A 25,822-nucleotide genomic window follows, 5' to 3' on the forward strand; every position below is an offset into this window, starting at 1 on the left:
AAGTTTTGAAACCTTTTTTGTGCTGCTAACTGGTGTCCGCGGGAGTCTAGCAACACTTTTGTGCGCATCATGACTGTAATTACGGGCTGAAATAACTGCAGAAAATCTTTTTAGTACTATTTTGTAACACAAACCCCAAACGTGTCTGTTAACGGCTTCTCCACGCTCCTCCCATTTTCGCTTCTTGTTGTTAGTAGTAGCGGCCATTAGGTGTTTTTTACTTTTCTTTTATAATTCTCCTTTGAAGTAGCAAGACCTTATCTCTACTATTTTTTCTGTCCACCAGTAAACGAATTTTTTGCGCTTTTGGAGCTTTTTTTGATCTTATCGAAAGTAACACTTTTTTAAAGCTTACTTTTGGCACTGGAGTTTAGTAAAACACTTTCGTAAGCTTTTAGAGAAAGCATTCAATGGAGTCAAGTTTACTTAGATGGTTTAACTTTTTTACGCTGTAAGCTCTCGAAGTATAGAAGGTTCACGAATGCTCTCGAAATATAGAAGCTCAACACATTAAATGTTTTCAATACTTTTATATGAATTGGGAACTTTTAAAGTTTGGGTCTTTCACGTTTTAACTTTCAAAACTTTACATTAAAACAGCAATCAACTAAAAAAATCGCAATGTTCAGGAAAAGCTAAAAAAAGACTGGAGAAGGAGAGTTCTTGGACGTCTCGCGTCCCATTCAGGCACCACGAGCTTAGTTTGGTAGCAGGATTTGAGGTTGCTCCATCGCACACCCGCTTCCCTAAGGATAATCCCTTTCAAAGTGAGCAACCTGTAGAGAGCGACATGCTCAATCCCTTCCAGGACGACGAAAGCGGAACGGATGTGCCCCCTCTTGCAAGTTCGTCAGCCATCTCATTGCCCGGTATATCCGAATAATTACTAGCACGACCATCTCGAAAACGATTTTATGTGAACACTTGGAACCTTCTAGGTCATCCCAACCCTTCCTTTGTGGGAAACAAGGAGTTGTCAGAGCTTCGCCTGCTGAAACTGTGTATGTTTTAGGTCTTGCGTTCTGCATGTACTCCATTTTTGCATATATAAATAGATTTAGTGAAATTTATAAAAGGCTCGACAGGGTTCATTGGCTTGGTCATCCTGTAAATGTATACTTAACTACAGCCACCGGTGCTGACAGAGGGAATCTGACTAAGTTGCATAACGTACGTGGAGAAGGAAGTGGTGTCTTTTAGTGTTTTCAATCAATGGCCCATTGGAGATTTCCAATAGCCTATGACGAATGCAATGAAAAACTTAAGGTAGTTGTCTAGAAATTTAAATATTTTTATCCCATTGGGTGGGCATAGAGCCAAAAATCAGTAATCTTTGATTGTACGACACAAAATATGTGCTACATAAATCTGTCTTTGTTGTAAACTTTCTATTTCAACGACTGTTGGTCTAACTCATCGATGTACCACATTTTTAAGACATTGATTCTTGCCACGAACTTACCACAATGGATACCTTAAATAATTCAACCTTTCACTATAGTGTCAGTATAATGTCAGCAAATTAAACGCATTTATATGCGTTCCGCCTCAATTGAGGCGAAATATACGACGATCACAACAATGTGACGAAATGAAAATGGCGCATTACCAAAGTGAAAGCTGAGAAAGACTGTTAGTGAAATGAGTATACGAAATAACAATAAAAGTCAAAACGCAATACTTGCCAAAAATTTCCCAAGTTGTACAAGTAGCGCTGGAAGAGGCTGAAATGGGATGGTAATCAGCCACAGCATTCAATGCCAATGTCAGGTTAACAAATCGCCACAATTTAGCAAAAAAATCTGCAACAAAAGGCAAGCAGTGAAATCTCAGCAAGAAACGGCTAAATGGCAAAAATAACCGCATAAGTGCAAGGGGTCTCCGACCCCACATTGCCCTAGATTTAAATGTGGCAATAAAATGCTGATGTTCAGTCACATTCCAAGCGCGCACGACAGCTTCCGACAAAGTGCAAGTGTGCATAGTAGATGTGAGTAAAAGAAGGATTTGTAAGCCACAATTGTTTGCGGTATGCAAAAAGGCAAAACCCGCACGGGAAGATGATGGAGCTCGTAACAAAGCAGAGAATAGAGAGAAAGTAAAATGGTATGAGGAGCTGCACCATGGCGGAGTAAATATAATCAGCCGCGTACAATAACTATTCTTATATTATATTAAAGTAGCAAATAGACAAAGGCAGCAAGTGCTGATTGTGTGAGCTGCAAGTGTGAGACGTCTTAAATGAGAGTTACTGTGGACCCATGTTGCATTATATTCATGTGCTCATGCGAATGACAAACAAAAGACCGCATGAAGACTTGGATTGTTGCAGAAGAAAATGGAAAACTGTTGAAGTAAAATAAAAATATAAGTGGCTTTGCGGTGCCCACACTCCCAAGGTCCTGGCATTTTCTTTTCGCTTCGTTTAACTGTGAAGCGTGTTGGCAGCGGAAATTAATTGAAGACAGACAAGCATGAATTTAAGCCCCTGAATACTAATGACTTTTAAACAGTAAAGCAATTTTGCGCAAAAAACAACAAAGAATAGGTTTTTATCAATTTTTTTTAGCTTAGGCAGGAGTTAAACCAAAAAAGTGGAATCCTTTGAAGACAGCGGGCCTTTTTTTGTCTGACGCACAGATGTCGTAGATTATTTTAGGAGAGGAAGTGCATAGGAATTTACGGTACTTCCACTCGAAGGCGTTTTGTCCACGGCGATGCCGTCGGTCAGAACCACGAATGCTCCCCCTATATTCTCAACAATGCACTTGCTTTCGCTTAAGCATCCAAGTATGAGCTAAAGAGAACATGTTGTTATTGCTGTAGCGATAAAGATACTGCTTTAAATGTTATCGATGTTGATGGGATCGATGTTGCGGGTACAGATCCGGTACGTTCCGGTAACAAGCACTAATAAGGCACAAGCCCGACAATCTCGGGAACGGTTTAATGTTACCACATTGAACCATCTATACCATTCCTCCCCCACCTCCAGTTCCATGAGGAACTTTGGGTCACCAGAGCCTTGCTTGCTAAAGAAACAGGGGTCAGCACGGGTAAGTGAGGTTGGCATTGGGTTGAAGCAGCTATAAGGTGCGCTGTCAACTCCTTGAAAGTGTTACGATACACAACCCTTTAATCATTGGGGTATTTTAGTCGCCTCTAACGACAGGCATTACTACGGCGGGGATATTCCAAGCTCCTTAACCCACTGGGGTGCCAAGAAAACTTGTTAGTTTATGCTATCATCACGGCATCGCTGCTATCGGCGATAACAACCATAAATATCCTCACTGCATATTTATTTAGTTTGTTTTCCCCACAGTTAGTTAGGCTGTTTTTGTCGATTATAAGGACCCAATTACATTGCCTTCACCCATTCCCCCCCGTAGGAAATGTTTTACTTAGTTCCTGGAAGTCAACAACTGCAGTTATACAGTTCGTGCTAGACGACAGGTTAGCTGGAAACCCGTTTAATTGTTTCCCTGCTATGTCTCCCAATATCTCAACGACGATCTTGCGAAACTCACGTTCCCGGATATTAGTTGGCATTAAGAGGAAAGCAAACTAAATAAATTTTGTATAGCATTTTTGACGTTGATGAAAGTACGGGGTCGACGAGTACTAAGACCAAGCATAAAATACCCATTCGGCGCAGCTATTCTTTACTAACAAACAGTGGCGTGCTCGTCTTAATATCTATTTTTCTGGTAGACGCAGTCGAAGAACAGAGTGAGCTTAACACCTTCGCAGAGTAAGAGAGAGAGTACAGCAGTGGTGCTGGAAAGATCTGATCTGTGGATGATAATTTAGTGATAAACGAAAGATTAAATTGAGCCCCACAGTAGTGGTTTGGAAACTTTCGGAGTGTATTTATGCCATGAAAAGCTACTCAGTGGAAAATCATCTGCCTTGATCATCTGCCATGATGACCTGATCCATTTCATTTTGACATCTTTTATTAGAAGGGGGCACGAAATGAGATTTTAATACTGATGCATTACAGAAGACCTTCACAACGAGTTTAGGGTCTTAAAATATTCCCGAGGTACAGCATGCCTGTCGTTAAAGGCAACTAAAGCACACAAATCAAAAAATTCGATGGGCAAAATATCCTTCATCCGGTAGTAGGGCGTAACAAAGGTTGAGAGCGTAAGTATAGTAAGGTACGTGCTAGAGTTGATATGAGTAAAATCAAACAGCAACTCAAGGCAAACATGTCACCTTCATATAAATTAAAGTTTCTGAGCATATGCACAATTTCTGTGCATGCAAGTCCTCGAACGGATGCATACACTGCTGCTTTATTGGAAATAAGGAGCAAAAGCAAATACGAACAAATGCGTGATCTCAATTACTTATACAAAAAGTGTTTACAAAACAAAGCAAAGCGAAATCAAATTTAATAAAGTCAATCTAAATTAAATTAAATTAAAGTCAATCTAAATTTAATTAAATTAAATTAAATTATATGAAATTAAATTAAAATAAAATAAAACTAAATAAAATTATAAATTATGGCGGCCACCGTGGTGTGATGGTAGCGTGCTCCGCCTATCACACCGTATGCCCTGGGTTCAACTCCCGGGCAAAGCAACATCAAAATTTTAGAAATAAGATTTTTCAATTAGAAGAAAATTTTTCTAAGCGGGGTCGCCCCTCGGCAGTGTTTGGCAAGCACTCCGGGTGTATTTCTGCCATGAAAAGCTCTCAGTGAAAACTCATCTGCTTTGCAGATGCCGTTCGGAGTCGGCATAAAACATGTAGGTCCCGTCCGGCCAATTTGTAGGGAAAATCAAGAGGAGCACGACGCAAATTGGAAGAGAAGCTCGGCCTTAGATCTCTTCGGAGGTTATCGCGCCTTACATTTATTTTTATTTTAAAATTATAAAAGATTAAAATGTAAAAAAAATGTTAAATTATAAAAGATTTAAGTTAACTTAAATTAAATAAAATTAATTTGATTTAAATTAAATTAAATTGAAATCAAAAAAATAAAACTAAATAAAATTATATTAGATTTACTTAGATTAAATTAAATTAAATCATGTGAAATTAAATTAATCTAAATTAAATTAAATTAGATTAAATAATAAATAATAAAAATTAAATTAAATTAGATTAAATTATAAATTATTAAATAACAAATTACTTTAACTAAATTGAATTATATTCAATTAATTTAAATAAACTATATTCCATTAAATACATTTTTAATCGACGAGTTATCCGTTATTCTCTTAAATTTTGAATTTATCACCACAAAATTATCGATATATTATCAATATCTTATCGATTTGTTACAAATTTCTTATTGGAGTGTTATGGAAAAAGTATCGATTTTTTATCAAAAATTTATCGATTACTTACCGAAAATTTATCGATATATTATAAAAAGAATACCAATTTATTTTGGGAAACTAATCGATTTGTTATTGCAGTGTTACCAATTTGTTATCGGCATATTATAGAAAAGTTATCGGTTTCGTTATCAAAAATTTATCGATTTGTTATCGAAAAGTTATTGATTTCTTATCGGAGTGTTACCATTTTGTTATCGGCATGTTATCTTATCGGTTTGTTATGATATAGATACCTATAAAACTTTAATACAATATCGATGAGAAATATGAAACCCTTCTATGCCGATAAGAAACAGATGACTCGGTAATAACAAACCGATAAGTCGACAATAATTATTCGTTATCGATTACCAGCCGATTTTAAAACTATTTTTTATGATAGAGTTACCTCCGTTGTAGGTTAACTTCAAACCCTGGGTAAACTCTAGTTAATTTTTTTAGCCCCTGCATGTTAGCACATCGAATTTCACAAGTACTTAGTACTGACGAATTTTGTAATTTTTTTTATACTCAGTTGAGCACAGCTCACAGAGTATATTAAGTTTGATTGGATAACGGTTGGTTGTACATATATAAAGGAATCGAGATAGATATAGACTTCCATATATCAAAATAATCAGGATCGAAAAAAAATTTGATTGAGCCATGTCCGTCCGTCCGTTAACACGATAACTTGAGCAAATTTTGAGGTATCTTGATGAAATTTGGTATGTAGGTTCCTGAGTGCTCATCTCAGATCGCTATTTAAAATGAACGATATCGGACTATAACCACGCCCACTTTTTCGATATCGAAAATTTCGAAAAACCGAAAAAGTGCGATAATTCATTACAAAAGACAGCTAAAGCGACGAAACTTGGTAGATGAGTTGAACTTATGACGCAGAATAGAAAATTAGTAAAATTTTGGACAATGGGTGTGGCACCGCCCACTTTTAAAAGAAGGTAATTTAAAATTTTGCAAGTTGTAATTTGGCAGTCGTTGAAGATATCATGATGAAATTTGGCAGGAACGTTACTCCTATTACTGTATGTACGCTTAATAAAAATTAGCAAAATCGGAGAAGGACCACGCCCACTTTAAAAAAAAAATTTTTTAAAGCCAAATTTTAACAAAAAATTTAATATCTTTACAGTATATAAGTAAATTATGTCAACATTCAACTCCAGTAATGATATGGTGCAACAAAATACAAAAATAAAAGAAAATTTCAAAATGGGGTGGCTCCGCCCTTTTTCATTTAATTTGTCTAGGATACTTTTAACGCCATAAGTCGAGCAAAAATTAACCAATCCTTTTGAAATTTGGTAGGGGCATAGATTTTATGGCGTTAACTCTTTTCTGTGAAAATGGGCGGAATCGGTTGATGCCACGCCCAGTTTTTATACACAGTCGTCCGTCTGTCCTTCCGCATGGCCGTTAACACGATAACTTGAGCAAAAATCGACATATCTTTAATGAACTTAGTTCACGTGCTTACTTGAACTCACTTTATCTTGGTATGAAAAATGAACGAAATCCGACTATGACCACGCCCACTTTTTCGATATCGAAAATTACGAAAAATGAAAAAATGCCATAATTCTATACCAAATACGAAAAGAGGCATGAAACATGGTAAGGTAATTGGATTGTTTTATTGACGCGAAATATAACTTTAGAAAAAACTTTATAAAATGGTTGTGACACCTACCATATTAAGTAGAAGAAAATGAAAAAGTTCTGCAGGGCGAAATAAAAAACCCTTAAAATCTTGGCAGGTATTACATATATAAATAAATTAGCTGTATCCAACAGATGATGTTCTGGGTCACCCTGGTCCACATTTTGGTCGATATCTGGAAAAAGCCTTCACACCACTCCCTTTTAAAACTCTCATTAATACCTTTAATTTGATACCCATATCGTACAAACTCATTCTAGGGTCACCCCTGCTCCACCTTTATGGCGATATCTCGAAACGGCGTCCACATATGGAACTAAGGATTACTCCCTTTTAAAATACTCATAAACACCTTTCTTTTGATACCCATATTGTGCAAACAAATTCTAGGGTCACCCCTGGTCCACCTTTATGGCGATATCTCGAAACCGCGTCCTCCTATGGAACTAAGGATTACTCCCTTTTAAAATACTCATTAACACCTTGCATTTGATACCCATATCGTGCAAACGCGTTCTAGAGTCACCCCTGGTCCACCTTTATGGCGATATCTCGAAAAGGCGACCACCTATACAACAACCACCACTCCCTTTTAAAACCCTCATTAATACCTTTAATTTGATACCCATATCGTACAAACATATTCTAGAGTCACCCCTGGTCCACCTTTATGGCGATATTTCGAAACGGCGTCCACCTATAGAACTAAGGCCCACTCCCTTTTAAAATACTCATTAACACCTTTCGTTTGATGCCCATATTGTACAAACAAATTCTAGGGTCACCCCTGGTCCACCTTTGTGGCGATATCTCGAAACGGCGTCCACCTATGGAACTAAGGATTACTTCCTTTTAAAATACTCATTAACACCTTTCATTTGATACCCATATCGTACAAACGCATTCTAGAGTCAACCCTGATCCACCTTTATGGCTATATCCCTAAATGGCGTCACCTATAGGACTATGGCCCACTCCCTCATAAAATACTCTTTAATGCCTTTCATTTGATACACATTCCAGGGTTTCCCTCGGTTCATTTTCCTACATGGTTATTTTCCCTTATGTTGTCACCATAGCTCTCAACTGAGTATGTAATGTTCGGTTACACCCGAACTTAACCTTCCTTACTTGTTATTTTTCATCTCGAATTCAATCAATTGCTTTTAGGGTTTTAATTTAATTTGCAGAAAATTTGTTATTTTACTTTACCAATTTATTCGAAGGGTATCTATTTTCTGTCATCAAAATAATTAGCCAAGGTTCTATCCATTTAAGTTTGCTTATTAGTAACTTAGTACGCATTTAAATCTAACCTTTTACATTGACGTGCTTAATTCAATGAAAATCCTAAAATTGGGCAATTTATTTGAATGCGCATGCGTGCTTTAATTTAAGTGCATACTTCATAGTAATTTGAGATTAGGGCAAAACATAATCGAATTAAACTTGGCGCATTAAAAACTAATCTTAGCTTCGGTTTTTAGTTAATTCAAATTCAGTATCAGTGATAAATTTCGCTATGGCTTTAAATATTTTAAATTAATTTTAAAAATATATTTAATTATATTATGAAAATAGTGCTAAAATTTATATAAAACACTCTAAAATTTTTAATTTTTGTTTCATGTAGGTACAATATACTAAAGCAGTCCATATTACAAAATTTTCCTTCAATTTGTTATTGTTTTTTTGTATAACCATTTAATTAGCAACAACCAAAAATTATTTCAACACATAATTTGATGACAGAAGTGGCGCTTCATGAGCATATTACCCAACACATAAACACGCATTTATTAAAAAATGTTTGTGTGGCAACAGCAACCCAACAAACAAAACTAGTGATAGCATGGATCAAATCATTCCAAGTGCCTCTTCGTAGTTATGTAAAGCCAAGTGGAAGTAGAGATAGAGCTGCTGGATAATAGCATCCTTTGATATTTTAGATACTTAAAAAAAACTATCTAAAGTTTCGACACTATTTTTGCGAATTTCAAGAACTCACGATAAATCTGTGCCTTCTGTTATTATTCGAGTCACCGAACTGTCGAATAAATACACTAGAATTTTCGGCGTATAAAATGCTCTTTATAAACAGCACTACTCTGGTAGTATAACTTCAAGATATATGCGCGTACTTCACTCACAATTTGTTAAAATCAAACCCCCATCACGTTGACTGCGCTGCTTTTATACTCTCAGCTGTTACTTCGCCTATTTCCCCCATGGTCTAGACTTCGGAAACAGCCTTATCTATTAGGTGTTTATTTGTTGTTGTCCTCTATTTCTAAGTGTGAGTAAAGTCATCTGCGCTCTTCGTTCTGTGTATATATAAAAAATAAATAAATGTAAGGCGCGATAACCTCCGAAGAGATCTAAGGCCGAGCTTCTCTTCCAATTCGCGTCGTCCTCCTCTTGATTTTCCCTACAAATTAGCCGGCATGTGGGACTTACATGTTTTATGCCGACACCGAACGGCATCTGCAAGGCACATGAGTTTTCACTGAGAGCTTTTCATGGCATAATTACACCCGGAGCGCTTGCCAAACACTGCCGAGGGGCGACCCCGCTTAGAAAAATTTTCTTCTAATTTAAAACCCTTATTTCTAAAATGTTGATGTTTCTTACCCGGGGTGTGAACTCAGGGCATACGGTGTGGGAGGTGGAGCACGCTACCATCACACCACGGTGGCCGCCGTCGTTCTGTGTATATGTGGGGCTAATGCCGTCTGCGCTCCCAGCTGCTGTGTGCACGTGTGCCATGGCGTAACCATACTGCTGATTGATACTCTTTTACCTGATTAATACTTTTTTAATATGATTTGATACAACAACTTCTGGCGCAGTACGATTTTGACATTGCAAAGTAGATGGAATTTTTACTTATTTTTGAATATGCCCTGAAGGGATGTCAGTAATTAGTGATCCAATTGTCTGGTTCGAAACTAGACCTAAAGTGCCAAAGAAGCACCAGTTCGTTAGTAACTTTTTTTAATCAGTTATAAATCGACAGTTTAAATTTATATATTTTACTAGCAGAACCGGCAGACGTTGTTCTGCCCTAAATGTTTGGTGTATCTGCATACATTTTAATAAGCTTTTTCCGTCTAACACTGCCCTCGCCCCTCTACACTTTTTCCTAATCTTTGTATTCACTCCTCCCTCCGTATTTTTCGCTTCATCTATCACCATCTTCGTCTCATTCTATCTCTTTCCCAGGCTTTTCCTTCTATCTTTTCTCTTCTCTCAAGTTTTTCTCATTCTTGGTGGTATGTATTTTGTTCGAGTCCCATTCCGAGTCTCAGTCCCAGTCCCACTCCGAGTCTCAGTCTCAGCCTCAGTCCCAGTCCTAGTCCTAATCACAGTCCCAGTCCGTCTCTGGTCTACTTCCCGGAAAAAAGCATCGTAAATACTAATATAGGCAAATTTATATACCAAATTTCAGGCAAATCGAATAGGACGTATGTAAATAGGTATGTGGGTATTATTAATTCATGTCTTTATTTCGGCTTCCCGTGCATATTTATCAGTTTTGCCAGGTTGATGCGACTAAATCGAATATCGCAATGAAAATTACTTTAAAGCTCTCAACAACAGCTTTCATTTGATATCCATAATACACACAGATTCTAGGGGTATCCGGGTCCATGTTTTAGCCTATATCTCGAAACCCTAGTCACCCAGCGGCATGAAACTTACTCTGTACTAAAGCACACATCAACAGCTTCAATTTGATATCCATAATTTAAAAACACATTCTAGGTGTATCCGGGTCCACGTTTTGGCCTATATCTGGAGACCCTAGTCACCCAGCGGCATAAAACTTACTCTGTACTAAAGCACACATCAACAGCTTCAATTTGATATCCATAATTTAAAAACACATCCTAGTGTTACCCTTATCCACGTTTCTGCCTGTATCTCGAGACCCTAGTCACCAATAGGTATGAAAACTACCCTGTACTAAAGCACTCATCAACAGATTTCATTTGATATCCATATTATATAAACACATTCTAGGGGTGCCCGGTCCACGTGTTGGCCTATATCTCGAGACCCTAGTCACCCAGGGGTACGAAAAATACGCAGTATCAAAGTACTCATAAACAGCTTCCATTTGACACCCATACTCTACAAACATATCCCAGGATTACCCGGGTCCACGTTTTGATCTCAAGACCCTAGCCAGAACGGGATAAAAAGTATCCCATGTCCGTTCCCTGGTTCTGAGCTACCTCTCCACCAATTTTCAGCAAATTCGGTTTATCCGTTCTTGAGTTATGCATATTGTAACTAACACCACTTTCTTGTATATATAGATTTGAATTTTTTCTAAAAAAAAAACATAACTCAAGAATGGCTAAACCGATTTGGGATTTCAAAATCAACTAACCATCACCTCTCCTTCCTGTATCTTTCCTAAAAATTGCATGGCAATCTTTCTATCCGTTCTCGAGTTATGGAGTGACAATCAAAATGTACACTTCTTTTTATATATATAGATATATAACATATATTTGAGAAACAGGCCACCAACAAAAAAAAAGGTGCTACTAGCTTGAAGGTGCTTCGACTATGAGTATGCCTTTCTTGCCTAAACTTTCCCACCGACTCGGAATTATCGAAAAAGGGTATAACATCGTACCAAAAGCAACATGCAGTCTGGTTCGGCGCCGACGAAAAAATACCAAGTAAAGAACTAGATTATAGCTATACATTTTTACGCTAGTTCCAAACTATCAAAAAAGTGCCAATAAACAACTACTTCTAGAAGTGAAAATTTGTATTTAGTTTGGAACTAGAGAAAAGGTAATGCAGCGGGGACAATTTCCACCGCCTAGGACAACGCTATGTTCAACTTGACAGTTGAAAGCATGTAAAAGATATAAATGCGAATTAGTAGTGGTTCGGAATGCTCTAGAAGCGCACCAGTTTTAAGCTAGAGATATTCCCTACACGGTATGCCGCCCTGCTGCCACCTGGTATGGTTACGCCATGGTGTGTGCGTAGCTATTTGTTGTCTCATGTGCTTACATTGCTGTTGTAGTTGTGTAGTATTTACTTACCAGCGGCATAGTGACGTGCCGAAACTGGTAATATTCACTACACTGTCATATTTGCATTAGAGATGCTGTCTACTAGGACTCTAGTAGTTTAGTCGAGTAGCAACTTATGCATTAATTGAAAATCATAGCTAGTCGATTCGAATACTGACGGTTTCATAAATTTTCTTTTTTATATAAAATTCTCTTGTCACAGTGATTTGGGTTGAACTCTTTCGAAACAGCTCGAACGATTCTCATGAAATTTTGTGAACATATTGAGTAGGTCTGAGAATCGAAACTTATCGATTTTTCATACCCCAAAATACTAAGGGTGGTCCATCCTTTAACCTTTTATTTTATACAAAAATTGTTGTTTTTACTTTGTATTAGACAGCATACAAAAATACCTAGAAACCTCTGGGAGTGGGACTAAAATTGGGACTGGGGCTGGGACTACGACGGCGAATGGGACCAGAACTGGGGCTGGGAATAAGGTATGAAGAAGAATAAAAAGAACTAGAGAGAAGAAAAACGAGGGAAGGAGAAAGATACCGAGAAAGAGATAAAGTAAGATGAAGATAGTTCGATAGGAATAGAAAGAATGGAGGGAGGAGGAAAGGAAGCTAGAGAGAAAATAAGGGATATAAAAGACGGTTGGCGCAGAGAGAGGAGTGAATAAAAGGATAAAGAAAGTGAGGGGAAATGAGAGTAAGAGGTAGAAACTACGTAAAATTCAGCTAGACCAAAGTTAGGTCTGATAGTTAAAAGATACATTTTTTTAAATTACATGAATTAATTTTTGGTCATAAAAATTAAAAAAAATAAAATTTTTTTCTGAAAACTGTGTTTCCAAATTTCTAGTTCATACCTCAAACAAAGCTTGGCATGTTTTTTTTTTTAAGAGATCTAACAACAGCTTAGGGTACTTGTTAACAATAGCTGTGTTTTTTTTACATCTATATACATATACACTTGAACTTTATATGGACGTTAAACTTTATCTACACTTCTGAAATTGCTGCGCAGAAAATTAGTACTCCTAACTTTCAATACGCATTATACTCTCATGCAACTGAAATATGTGTCTTTAACTCTACACTACCTCTATTCATCTATTACCTCTACAAATGGTGTATGTCCACTATTCACCGCAACGGATTCAGCTTTAGGTTATACACTATGACCAACAGAGGTGTGTGTCTTCGGGTTTCGGCACAACCCGTTCTGTAGCTAGTTACTTAACCACTGCCCCTAGATGGGTCTCCTAAACATTATCTAAATGAGGATGAGCCTTTTTTTTTTTACCCGCAAACGTAGATGTATATACGTGTAAAAAACACGGCTAATAATAGCAGAAACTACAACTTACTTAATAGGCACTTAACCGTTTAAGCGGTTAATGTCATTTTTCCTGAAGATGGCTCAACGCCGAAACCACATTTGATATGGGATGGCGGAAAAGCGGCTCGGGGAGTACCGTCCAATGCTATCTGAACTCATGGTGTTGCTCAACGTCATTCACCGTACGGCAACAGCAACTACAACAACTAAAACATTTTTCAGTATCAGCATTTTGAAATAAATTTGTTTGCTGGGTGAATTAAATGGCATTTTATGCTTCGATGAATTGCTTGGTGGCAACACCAACACTATTGCATGTTATCAACATTGCATTTGTAAAAAACAACATGTATACATATGTGAAGTATTTTACTACAAACCTAACATTTGCAACAAAATTAAAAAAATTGTAAGTGTTTCTCTGGTTTTCCCCAACAACATAAAATGATTCAACAAATCCAACAACAAAGCCTACGAATGAAAAGTAAAATGATTGAATTATAAAAATATACCTACAAATTTCAGTTATTGCAGACTATACTCTGTTTTGTGCTTCTGTTTTTTTTTTTTTTTTTGTTGTTTTTCCACTGGTTAGTAAATAAAGTTAGCGTCACTAATTGCTGATGACGACGTCGAATGCGTAGGCGTTTCTATTTAGGCTCACCATGCAATCTACTTACTTAAATCGTAATTGTCAACAACAGCAACAAATATGCAGACACAACAAAACTGACGTAGCCTTGCGCCATATAGTGGGCAATTTTTCAAACAAATTTCTAAAATAATATTGCTTTTTACTCCATATCACGAAGGGATTAAGAGTCACGACACCTAGATGGGAGAGTTTGTGCCTTGGCAGAGCGACGCCTTTGCAGAGAGAGTGAACCCGAGTTTCATACTCCAGCGCATAAAAGCGACATATTTGTGTATCGGATAGCTTCGATTTACTTAGATGATATGGTGGACTAGAGTGTCCCGTATAGTACACAGTGAAAGCTCGTTGGTCTTCTCTGCCTAGATAAATGAGTTTGGCTGATACTCTCGTTGCTGGGTGTATAAACAATTTGGCCTGTCTTTGCTTGGTGTATTGAATTCAGTGTTGTCTGAACTGTGTTGATTTCCAATTACTTATGGTTTCCCTAGTGAGTACTTTTGTGCGTCCACAGAAGGGCTCTGGATCATAGAATGCTGCTATAGTACCCTGCTTGGTTCGGTTGTCTGCCTGTTCATTACCCTCATGTCCCCAACGCGCGAAAACCCTCAATAGGATTGTTCAACGCTACCAAAAATCACGAAAACTCATAACCGTTCTACTTTTCAAAGAGTTGCGACAAGATTAAATAACGAAGGTTGAGTGAAAATGCGATGCTTAGCTCCTTCTAGCTAAAAATTCTTTAATAAACAAGCTAAGAACACACTGTTTCAATCTTCAGTGAAAACGCAGCAAAGGTTTTCCAATTATTAATCAGATTTAGGGTAGGTACTAAGGAAAGCGAGCCCTATTCGATAGCCACTTACTACGAAAAAGGCTGACTTTTAAGTCAGGGCTATTTTCCAAAGTTTGAGCAGCTTCACAGTTTATATGATTCAACTGAAGGAGTCTCACAACGTTCTTAATTTACTGACCGCTTCCTTGTTTAACGGGCACTTGCAGCAGTCCCGTGGTGTCGGCAGCGTCGCTTATGTCTCTTCAGGTGCACAAAAAGGCACTTTGGCGACTTGGTATATGTTTTCGTTTCGTCTTCCCCGCACTTAGATCATACTTCTCGATCACACTGTTGCTGTCTTCCCTTCTTGAAATATCTCTTTAGGCTAATTATGTAATCATGTAACAGTTTTTGGGCTGAACTTTTGCCCAGTTTGACATATAATGGAGTCAATTCTGATATCACCCATATCTGTAATGACTGTCACTAGATGTCTCTGTAGGCAGGGAACTGTTCGCTATCTGCGTTCCGATACAATTTCCTTGCTTAACGCCGTGGTAGGCAGAGTATTAGCTCATATTACCAAAGATATAACATTAAAATCCCAAGAGAACTAGCACAAAATTACCTTGAGAAAAAAGGGGCAGTACCAAGTACTCGTGACCAGAGCTCGCCCAGGGTTTGAAGTTAAACAGATACAACTTTACCAGGAACGAATAATTTCGATGACAACCGATACCTACAAGCTATTCTCTAACTATCGGCCCATTTATTATCGATAGCGAATTATTATCTTATGTTAACGACTTATTATCGCCGAGTCATGGGCTTCTTATTGGTTTCTTAGAGAAGTTTCATCGATTTCATATTGCAGTTTTATCGGTATCTGTTTCATAATAATCCGATGATTCGTGGCTAAAAAATTCATAATACGACGATAAAAAATTGGTCGACTCCGATAAATTTTCGATAAAAATTCGTTAACTTTTTGATAAGAATCGATAACTTTTCGTAACACACACACAAGTCAATAAATTTTGATAGCAAATCGTCAACATTACGATAGCAAATCGAAAACTTAAAAAAAATCGATAACTTTTCGATTAAAAATCGATAGCAAATCTATAATACACTGCTTTGAAATTGACAAATCGATAACAAATCGAAAGCTTTTTTTATAAAAAATCAATAAGCCTTTTTTAAAATATCGATCACTTTTCGGTAAATGATTGGTAACTTTTCGATAGTAAATCGATAACATTTTGATAACAAATCGATAGCTTGTTGGTAACATCAATTATTTTTCGATTAATTATTTATTACATATCGACAACTTTTTGATAGATAATCGATAGGTTTTTGATAACAAATCGATAAACTTTGCAATAGATTACAAATATATTACTTGAATAACAAATCCATGGCTTGTGTACACTACGTCGATAACACGACCTTTCCTTTCCCTTTCTTGTCATACCACATTATACTATAGTTACGCTTTCTTTCTCTACTCCCCCATATAGCATACCCCTTTCAAATAATACGCTCACGTTTACATTCTGGACTACCCCATATCGTGAGCAAAGATACTTACACAACCAAAGAAGAAATATGTCAGAAATTGTAAGAGCAAGAAGCTTGACATAGGTTAGGTTATATTGAACTATCGCTCCACGAAGACCTCACATACACTGAATGAGTTCATAATGTTACGAGAGGTTGTCTTAACGACCGAACTGGAAATACCCTTTTAATATCAGGACCCACGTTATAGAATAACTTCGTCCTCTTGCCAAATACTATAAGCATTTTTGGACCAAAGCAACTTGCAGCTTTTAGATCTGATGGTTGTGGCATTCCATATAGTACACAAGCACCGTTTGTACTCGCTCGTTCCATTCCTAGTAGATGCCTAATATATAAGCATGTGACGCCAGAAAGCTGTTCATGAGTATAAAGTCTTCTCCATTTAGAGATAAAAGTAACTTTGTGCAGCGCTTGATTCCACGTCATACATACTTGATCGCTCATGTGTAACTTTCGCTCTCAATCTAATTGGGACATGTACGGTAGAAGTTTCGAGGGAGGCGCCCTTTTTAACTAGATCATACGCTTTATCATTCAGTTGCCATCTAGCGAATGTTAGCAACTGCCAGTAATGCAGTGTTAGTTCTAATCAAAACAATAGTGCCATAGTACAAATAGATTTTCTTGTGTGCTCACAATCGTTAATTTTTATCAAATTATTTTAATAAAATATAGCTAACCAACAATACTACAACCAATAATGCCCAATGCCCGCTAATTTTATTTATAGATTTGGATTCCAAATAAGAGCGAAAAAGGGACCTGCACATAAAAACATCAATTAGAAATAATATATAAGATGTGTTAGATATGCATATGTTTGTACCTAAATAATAATTTTATGCGCTAAATCAACAACAGCGACACACTGTGCGTTACACTATTTGTGTTTAAGTCATCCTGTTATGCAGTGGTTTTTACTTAACAACGCCAGCAATTTGAAGCTTAAATTGTCTATGTCCTATAGCTTAGAGTGCTGTCAACTTCTACAACAACAACAAATCATATAGCAATAATAAAACTATTAAGTATATTAAAATTACAGCAACACCTCAACCAAATCAAAAACTCAGACCAAATTAAATACGAAGTCAATGACTTTCTTATAAAAGTAACTGTACGTCACATAAAAATCTTTAGTTACGCGTTGAGTTGCGTCGCGATGGTGGCTTAAAAAAATATTTATGCAAGAACAAAAAAAAATAAATAAATAAAAATTTAAAAAGAATTTGTGCAAAGGATTCCAAAGTTTAAAATCATTAATTAAATATATTACAAAAACAAAAATTTACTCATATGTGTGCTTAGTGCTTTATTCAAAATGTTGCGTTGCTTAAATTTTACAACAACATTCAGGACTTTAGTTATAGTTTTATTGGTGTTTAATGTCTCGTGGTCTGGTGCTATTCCCACGCCCATAACCCAAAAAACAACAACAGCAAATAATTCAAATCAGATCACACTAACTGGCGTAAATTCGCAAACACAGAAAGATGGACTCACAAAACGAAATGTGAAAGTTGCAGATTCAGCGAGTTATGCCTCAGCGACAGCGAAAAGTTATGATCCTCCGCCAGAATACTATAGGTGGGTTTGCGACTCTCAAGAGTACGAATTCATAATTTAAATATGTTGTTTAAGGACTCTTAAAAAATTGTTTTAAACAAGACTCAACATAAGCTTCATATGTGATTCGTAAGTAATATGTAAAAAGTGTAACGAGGAGACTCATATTCGACTCGAAAGTGTATTATTCATACAGATGCTAAGCCCTCAAATGGATTGGTTTCAATTTAAAATATCGAGACTGTGAAGGATTTCGTCTATTTGGGAACCAGCATTAACAGCAAAAACAATTTCAGCTTAGAAATCAAACGAAGAATAACTTTTGACAAGAAGTGCTACTTTGGACTGAGTAGGCGACTCGGCTCGGAAGCATGGACGATGTCGAGAGAAGGTGAGATGGCTCTTGTAGTATTCGAGAGCAAATTTGTTCCGAAGATTTATGGTCCTGCCATAATGCCTACGCCGAGTATATAAGGAGGCATAATAATGAACTGTATGAGCTCTACGCATATATGACGCTAGTGCAGCGTATAAAAACCCAAAGGCTTCGCTGGCTAGGGCATGGTATTCGTATGGATGAAGACAATCCAGCCAAGAAAGTGCAGGGCATACGAACCCAAAGGCTTCACTGTCTACGTAATGTTATGCGAATGGACAAAGATTCTCCGGCCAAGAAAGTATTTAAATCGGCGCCGCAGCTTGGAAGCAGAGGAATGGGGAGACCTCCACTGAGTTGGAAGAGGCTGGTGGAGGAAGACTTGACCTCCCTTAGTGCTCCCAATTGGCGCCAGTTATTGCGAAACAGGGATAGCTGGCGTGACTAGTTATGAGATGGCCAGAATCGCTTTGGGCGGTGACACCCGGTGCTGGCTTCATGGGCTATATTGACAACTGTTTGTATTGCATTTATCGTGAATCTTGATTTTCGAAATCCAAACTGTTTATTTTACAACCGCCTGGGCTCTCCAAAGTCTGCTGCTGACTCTCACTAAGAATACGCTCGATAAACTTTCCTATCGAATCCAACATACAAATTGGCCTGTATGTGGGTGGCTAGTCAGTCATCTTGGTTTCAGCAAAACGACGTCTTAGACGTTTCCATAGGCGGGATAAAACGCTTTCTTGGATAGAGGCGTTAAAGAGATTCGTAAAAAATAATGTTCTAGACCTTTATCGCCGATTTAATGGCTACATTTGGCACTCCTTCAGGTTCTGGGGACTTATTATCTGTCACTCTATGTGTAAATCCACTACCTCCTCCTCTGTTACTCGTGGGATTTCCATACCTCCTAGGTCGCCGCTTTGATAGTTCCAGTAATCTAATGCCGGAAAAAGAGTATCGACGATTCTTCTCATTAGTATCGGGCATTGCTCTTTCTGTCCGCCGTTGTGCTTTGTGGGATTTTCTACGCATTTTTCGTCGCTCTGCCAATATACACGAGTACTTAACGAAACTATGCACTGCCTCCTTTTGCGAGACAAAAAAGCATTCTCCTAAGAGTAATGCGGTTTTCTACTTTGAAAAATTGGCAAAAACGCTTTCCCTTGGTTCTCCCACAAGAGTAAAGCAGCATATTTACTTAATCTAACGTAAGCATACATTTTTCAAATATTCCTCTGCGGATGGTAAAAAAAAAGGGTTGGAAACATCCTTTAATTGTTCGGTGTATCCTGGATGCTAATGTAACATGCAGATGCCTATTGTGTGAGGATAACTGTTGATAATTGTAAGAGTGGGTTTATGCCCACTCTTCTCTTTGAAATGTTTTGAAACTGCGCTAGGCTATGATAAGCGGTTTGTCATCTGATCTAGAGTAAATGATATTAGTCACTGGGAAGCCCCTTAATCTACAGCGACGGACATTTCAATTCGATGAGTGGGTAAGGTTGTAATCACCTCCATTAATTGTGATGCAGGATAGCCTGGTGCTCAGAAAAAGCTTGTATTCAAGTTTTGAAGTTGTATTAAGTATCTGGCGGTGTCCCTGGAGTCAGTAATGATACAGCGAATTATTAATTCTCGGAAAAGAATGGTAATGGAACTCAAGGTTAAGTTGACTTCCAACCGAATGCCATTATCTTTAAAATGTTAAAGGGCTTTGATAGACTCCGTACCTTACCAAGGTAAGAGCTTCACGGGATTACAAGCTAATTTGTTAACAATGATTCGGTTACGAAGTGTTTGGATAGGGAACATGGAGCCGGTAATTGGGCAACTGATCATGCAATCAGATCCGTTGTGTTTTGACACTGTGAGGTTGAACCTCAAGGCAGGCTCAGGTTAAAAGCACACTTACTAGTTGTGGCATCATTCCATACAACATCAAATTTTGGTGTTTCGGTCAAAAACGTATTGCTTTCAGCTTCTTCTCTGTATTTGGTTGGAAGCTATCCTTGGCAAGTTTCTACTAGCTCCAAGCTAATAGCTTTGTGGTCGCTGTGTGTGTAGACTTTAGTGATGGACCACTTTACTCGTCTCGCTATTTCGCTATTAGCCCTTAAAAAAAAACTTCTAAGCTTCTCCGAATCCTTCCGCCCGCACCTTTATGCCCATTCTAGACACTACAATGACACAAAAGCCTTACTCAGATACACATGCATACATATATTCGTACAAAATACAGTTGACCACCATGTCCAAACAAATGTTGAATATAACAACACCGTTGTTTAGGACGAAGTAAAAATCCACCAATTTGTCACTTTACTTATTTTTTATGCTGACCGTTGTTTTGTAGTTCTAATCCCCAATGTTCAACAAAAAGGCTAAAGGCTATAACAACAATGCGACAAATTATGGACACGCGTGACAAAACATCCTTACAAATACACCCACACTCGTATACACATACATAGACACACGATTTTATGCAGGAAAAGCATTGATATCCCTGCAAAAATGCCATTGGTCTAAGATGAGTCCGAGATGAGTCGCACAAGGACATAAGACGATAGCCAAAGCCGGGTTGGAAAGATCACTTTTGTTTGAGCATGTCCTTTTGAGAGACCAATTGTACCTGTTTATTGCTGAAAGTGTTGTGTCGGTTCTCTTTATTACCATACGGGTAATGTCGGACAGTATCTTTATCTACTCTCTTTATACTGCTTATAGCTTCTGTCGGACAAGTCGTTTTTATACCCATACGGATATTCTTAACGATTTTATGATTTCTTTAAACTAAACTTCTTGTTGTTTTATCGATCTTTTGATTTGCAAGATCATCATTATTGTTATGATATAATTAGTAGGTGTGGTTGACAATTGGGGTGCGGAAGCTCTGAAGCTATAATGCTTTGTATTGCGCTTATCAACTCCTTGAATCAGATTGTATAGATCCTTTTCGCGAGGTGCTCAACTCATTCATCAGCAACGTTTGGCCCAACTGTTCTCACCATTCAGCTATTACAAATGTAATAATTTTTCCTTTGGACGACGAAAAGCATAAGGACGCCCACGCTACGATATTAAATAAAAAGGTTGTGCCTGATTGACCTCGACGCTGTTCGAAACACGATCATTTGCAGTACCAGGTTTCAGCATTAAAAGATACACCAAGCTACTTGGCTGTCTCCTGATCGTAGAACAAAGAACCTAATTGATCGCGTACATGGTTTTAGCGTCTTCTCTCTACGAGATCCAGATAACGACTTGGACCACTCCCTTGTGACAGCCAAGATACGTACACGTCTCTGTGCAGCAAAGAAATTGCGCGCAGTAACAGAAGGAAAGTTTGCCCGCGAAAAGCTGCTTACGAAGCAGGCAGCTGACAGTTACTCCTCTCACACCTGCTCACTGATGGCAATCTTCAAGCTAACGATTTGGCCGAGCAGGGGGGGGGCATATTTTTCTCCCATCACGTACAGCCGCTGTCGGCACCATAGGTTTTCAGCGAGCCCGCAAAAATAAGTGGTGCGATGAGGAATTTCGCGCTGCCTCGGAAAAGAAGGACCCTGTTTATAGTGCCACGCTACGTATGGGTGCGGTAACGCGCGCTATATTGTAGCGGTATCGTGAGACGAAGAACGAGAAGAGACTCTTATTTAGAAGGAAAAAACATGAGACAGAACGATGTGAGTGCGAGTATCTTCACATGCTGGCTGATAGGAATAATGTTCGACAATTCTACACAAAAAAATGCCGCGGATGACGGAAGGTTTCAAGTTCGGGGTAGATTCCTACAGGAATGATGGTGCCGACCTAGTAGCTGACGTGCAGACTGCCCTTAAGTTGTGGAGGGAGCACTTCTTCTAATTGCTATTCGACGATAGAAACCCCGAACCCGGTATCCTAAACGCCGATTATGGTTCGACTATGACGAAGTGAAGCAGTATCCCAATTAAAAAATGACAATGCGACTGGTTATGACGGACCTAATTCCTATGCAAAATAAGGTTGTTGTTGTTGTTGTAGCGATAAGGTTGCTCCCCGAAGGCTAAAAGGTTGCGCTACACAGCCCTTTGAATCTGGTATTTTAGTCGCCTCTTACGACAGGCATACCTACCGCGGTTATATTCTGATCCCCTAACCCGCTGGGGTGCAAAATAAGGTCGGACAGGCGCATGCCTACAGTTTTGAATTTAGTAAAAAGATTCGATTGGAGGGTAGACCAAAGAAGTCAATCGCAGACTACTCCCTTTTGAGATTAATCGCAAGATTTTTGCAGGGATTTTCCACAAGAAAAAACCCACCTTTAACTTGGCAACATTTGTGGTCCATTGTGGACTGACCAGTCATACGAAGTATCTTCCTTACACGGGTATGTGCAATGTGTGGATGTAAAAGTGTGGTTGTTGTTGTTGTAACATTTTAAAACTGCGAGTCACATACCATTTTTGTCAAAGCAAAGTCATGTCCTGCTCAGCCGCGGTGATAATATATGATAAGACACTTGTCCTTTTTGCTTTTGTGGAGGCAATGTTTTGAAATCCGTTGGTGTTGTACCAAATCCCAGTGACAGTGGTTTCTGTAGACGTGTGAGAATGTGTGTTTTTTAGAAACTTCCTTTTAGCTTAATTCATTCATGTAACCATTTTGTGCTTCCTCACGTACGCTCGATGAGCTTTCAATTATGTCTTTTGTTAGGAGTCAATAGAACTCGTACAATGATAAAGCAATAAAATATATGAAATACGATTGCTAATTCGTAAATTCTTTTAATCAATTTATTTATATCACCTCCATTATTCTTATGACATTTGACCACAAGGGCGTGCCGTTGAGTTATTGAAGTATAAGGGATTGAATAGGTAAGCGGGTTGACCCACCCATCTCTAGCTCGCAGAGTGACGACTGCCCCCGTTGCACTTCAGAACTTTGCAAATAAATTGTAACGGGTAAACGGAAAGATCGCGGACTACCTGATTAAAAATATTATCCGTATAGACGCAATTCAAAAATCAAAGCTAACTGCCAGATCGGACCTCCGAACTTGCGATGGCTACAACATCCACAGGAAAGATCGCACAAGAGGCAATGGTGTTATCGTTACAACAAAAACAACAACTGATGTCCAGCAAGTTGTGCATCCGTTCCGCAAGGTCATCGCTTTAGCTTCGGCTAGCTTTATTCCGGCTGGTAGAATACCAGAAACTATACGCCATTTCCCGGCTAAAGCTACAAAGTTAGCAAGAGAACGTGACATACAGACGGGCACGTAAACACAAACATGATTGGGCACCCATTACCTTCATCCTCACAGAGGTTGAAGAAGACAACCAAAAGGCCAAGTCCTCTAAATCAATAGGCCAAGACGAAATAGCCATGCCAATGATAAAAAACCGTGGGATGCCAATGATAAAAAACCGTGGGGCTGAGGGAATAATCTACTACGAACTGACATTACATCTACTCGAGAGCTGACATTGCGAGATTAGTTCTTGAATAGCTGTGCGAGGGTTAAGAGTCCGGGGCATTCATCTATATCAAAGAGGCTTAACTTCTTGCTTGCCTGTACGGGCACTTGGGGTCTAACGAGAATGGCAGAATGTAACCTTAATACATTGATCGACCCCAAAAAATATCGCTTAAAACTATACAGTACAAAAAAATGTAACAAAGATATGAATATGTTTCTCTAAATCTGACGGAACTCCGATGTCCTTTTGCACAGATTTTGAATGACTGCTAATATTATTATCTTTCCAGAGGTACAAACTCCGCTAGCAAAACTCAAACCGCAGCAGCAAGCGACAGCGGTACAGCAAGCTTTGTATCCAAACCGGTCACCTTTCCGGACAACAATGGGCTCACGAAATATAGTGGTCAAGATCTCAGTCAAAAACTAGCAAGTACTTACGACAAATGGCAGCAGTTGCAAGGACAGGGGAGCGCGCAGGAACGGATAAGCGTGAGTGAGTATTAAGAAACATAAAAAGCGTTTGCACATTCTTCTTTATTCTCTTCACCCCTTTCAACAGAACCTTTTGGCGGCGGTGACTCACACGGTATAAGTTCGGGTTATACTCACGGCACACACAGCCATTACGTCGATTATGGAGGAGCTGGTGGGCATGGAGGCTACTATGGTCAAAGTGCTGAGGTGGCTGGCGGTATCCCCTTGGATTTGTATGGCGGCGGTAAGGGCAGTGGACAATATGTAGGTAACGGCGGTGAATACTCATATACATATCCAGAAGGAGGAGCGCACGAACCAGCCGTACATAAAGATTGGCACCATCTAACGAAAAAAGATTTATTGGCGAAAAGTTTTCTAATACCGCTAGCGGGCGCTGCTGTCCTAGGCATAGCAGCAGCGTTTATAAGCCATCCATGGTTGTTACAATTGGGCGCAGTGTCTGGTGCACCGTTTGGTGCTACAGTCTTGGGTAAACGACGGCGACGGCGTGATTTGTCAGCTGTGGCGAGAGCAGTGAAGGCAGGAATAGTGAACACAAGTGGCGAGCAGGCGAATGCTGATGGAAAGCTTGATGGTGCAGATATTGCTTATCGCGCATATCAACCTAAAGGCGAGGAGTTGGAATAGTTAATAGGATGCGCGTGTGTGTATGTTTGCCTATGGTGGGTAGCAGAACTGGAAAATTGTTAAATTAATTTTTCGTCTCATGCCCTTTTGGCGCACAGCAGCAACAACGGTTAAGCTCTTGATTGTGATTGAATTAAAACGTAAAAGAAAATCGATTGCAGGTGGATAGGACGATGAGTACTTAAATAAGCACAAGCAAAATTAAAAACGAAAAGGAAAATACAAAAATGTATGAAATTAAATAAAAATGTTGCTCTTGATCTAAATCAGATTATATTTACTTATTTGATTTGCTAAGAGTTAAGCGCTTTAGACACAGCTCTTTATGTTATTCAAACTTATCTTTTATCCCTAGGATTTTGGCAAAATACATACAAACACAATCTTGAGGATTCTCTTAGTGGTTAGAAAATCCCTTGTCACATACTTACACATCCATACACTTCCCTGCAAAAAATGCGATTAGTCTAGGATGAATCCGGGACTAGTCGCAAATTAGTTTTAACCGTCCTGTTCATAGATGGGTACCCGGGTACCTTTTGCATATTCAAAAGCCATTTTTACGTAATCTACAAATAGAAACGAGTTAAAATTGTGTGGCATCCTATGGGAATAAGTTTTCTACAAAAAGGAGAGAAAATATTTTCAAATATACTTTCATAAAAATGGTTTTTTAATAAATTAGTTTTTTATTACTAAAACTAGCTGTTTATTACTAGTTATCATGACCCAGGTACCACTAGCAGTTCTCACGTAAATAATAAGTGATTACATTTTAAATTAGTAAATAACATGAAAAGAGTTATACGTTTTCAAATCTTAACACTCAGTACACTTATTTTTA

The 25,822-nt window shown here is 38.4% G+C and overlaps 2 protein-coding genes across 2 annotated transcripts in view; one reads left to right on the forward strand and one right to left on the reverse strand.

Moving 5' to 3' along the window:
- spri (sprint) overlaps positions 1–25,822 on the reverse strand; it is a 1,202,745-nt gene that overhangs the window by 1,174,541 nt on the left and 2,382 nt on the right. The gene's annotated exons all lie outside the window — the stretch shown is intronic.
- LOC137247880 (uncharacterized) lies at positions 17,642–25,159 on the forward strand. Its single transcript, XM_067778815.1, has 3 exons — positions 17,642–18,016; positions 24,141–24,346; positions 24,413–25,159. The coding sequence occupies exons 1-3, from the start codon at positions 17,751–17,753 to the stop codon at positions 24,976–24,978; spliced, it is 1,038 nt and encodes a 345-aa protein (XP_067634916.1). The 5' UTR covers positions 17,642–17,750; the 3' UTR covers positions 24,979–25,159.

Source organism: Eurosta solidaginis, chromosome 4, assembly GCF_040869045.1.
Source record: "Eurosta solidaginis isolate ZX-2024a chromosome 4, ASM4086904v1, whole genome shotgun sequence".
In the NCBI taxonomy this organism is placed as follows: Eukaryota; Metazoa; Arthropoda; class Insecta; order Diptera; family Tephritidae; genus Eurosta; species Eurosta solidaginis.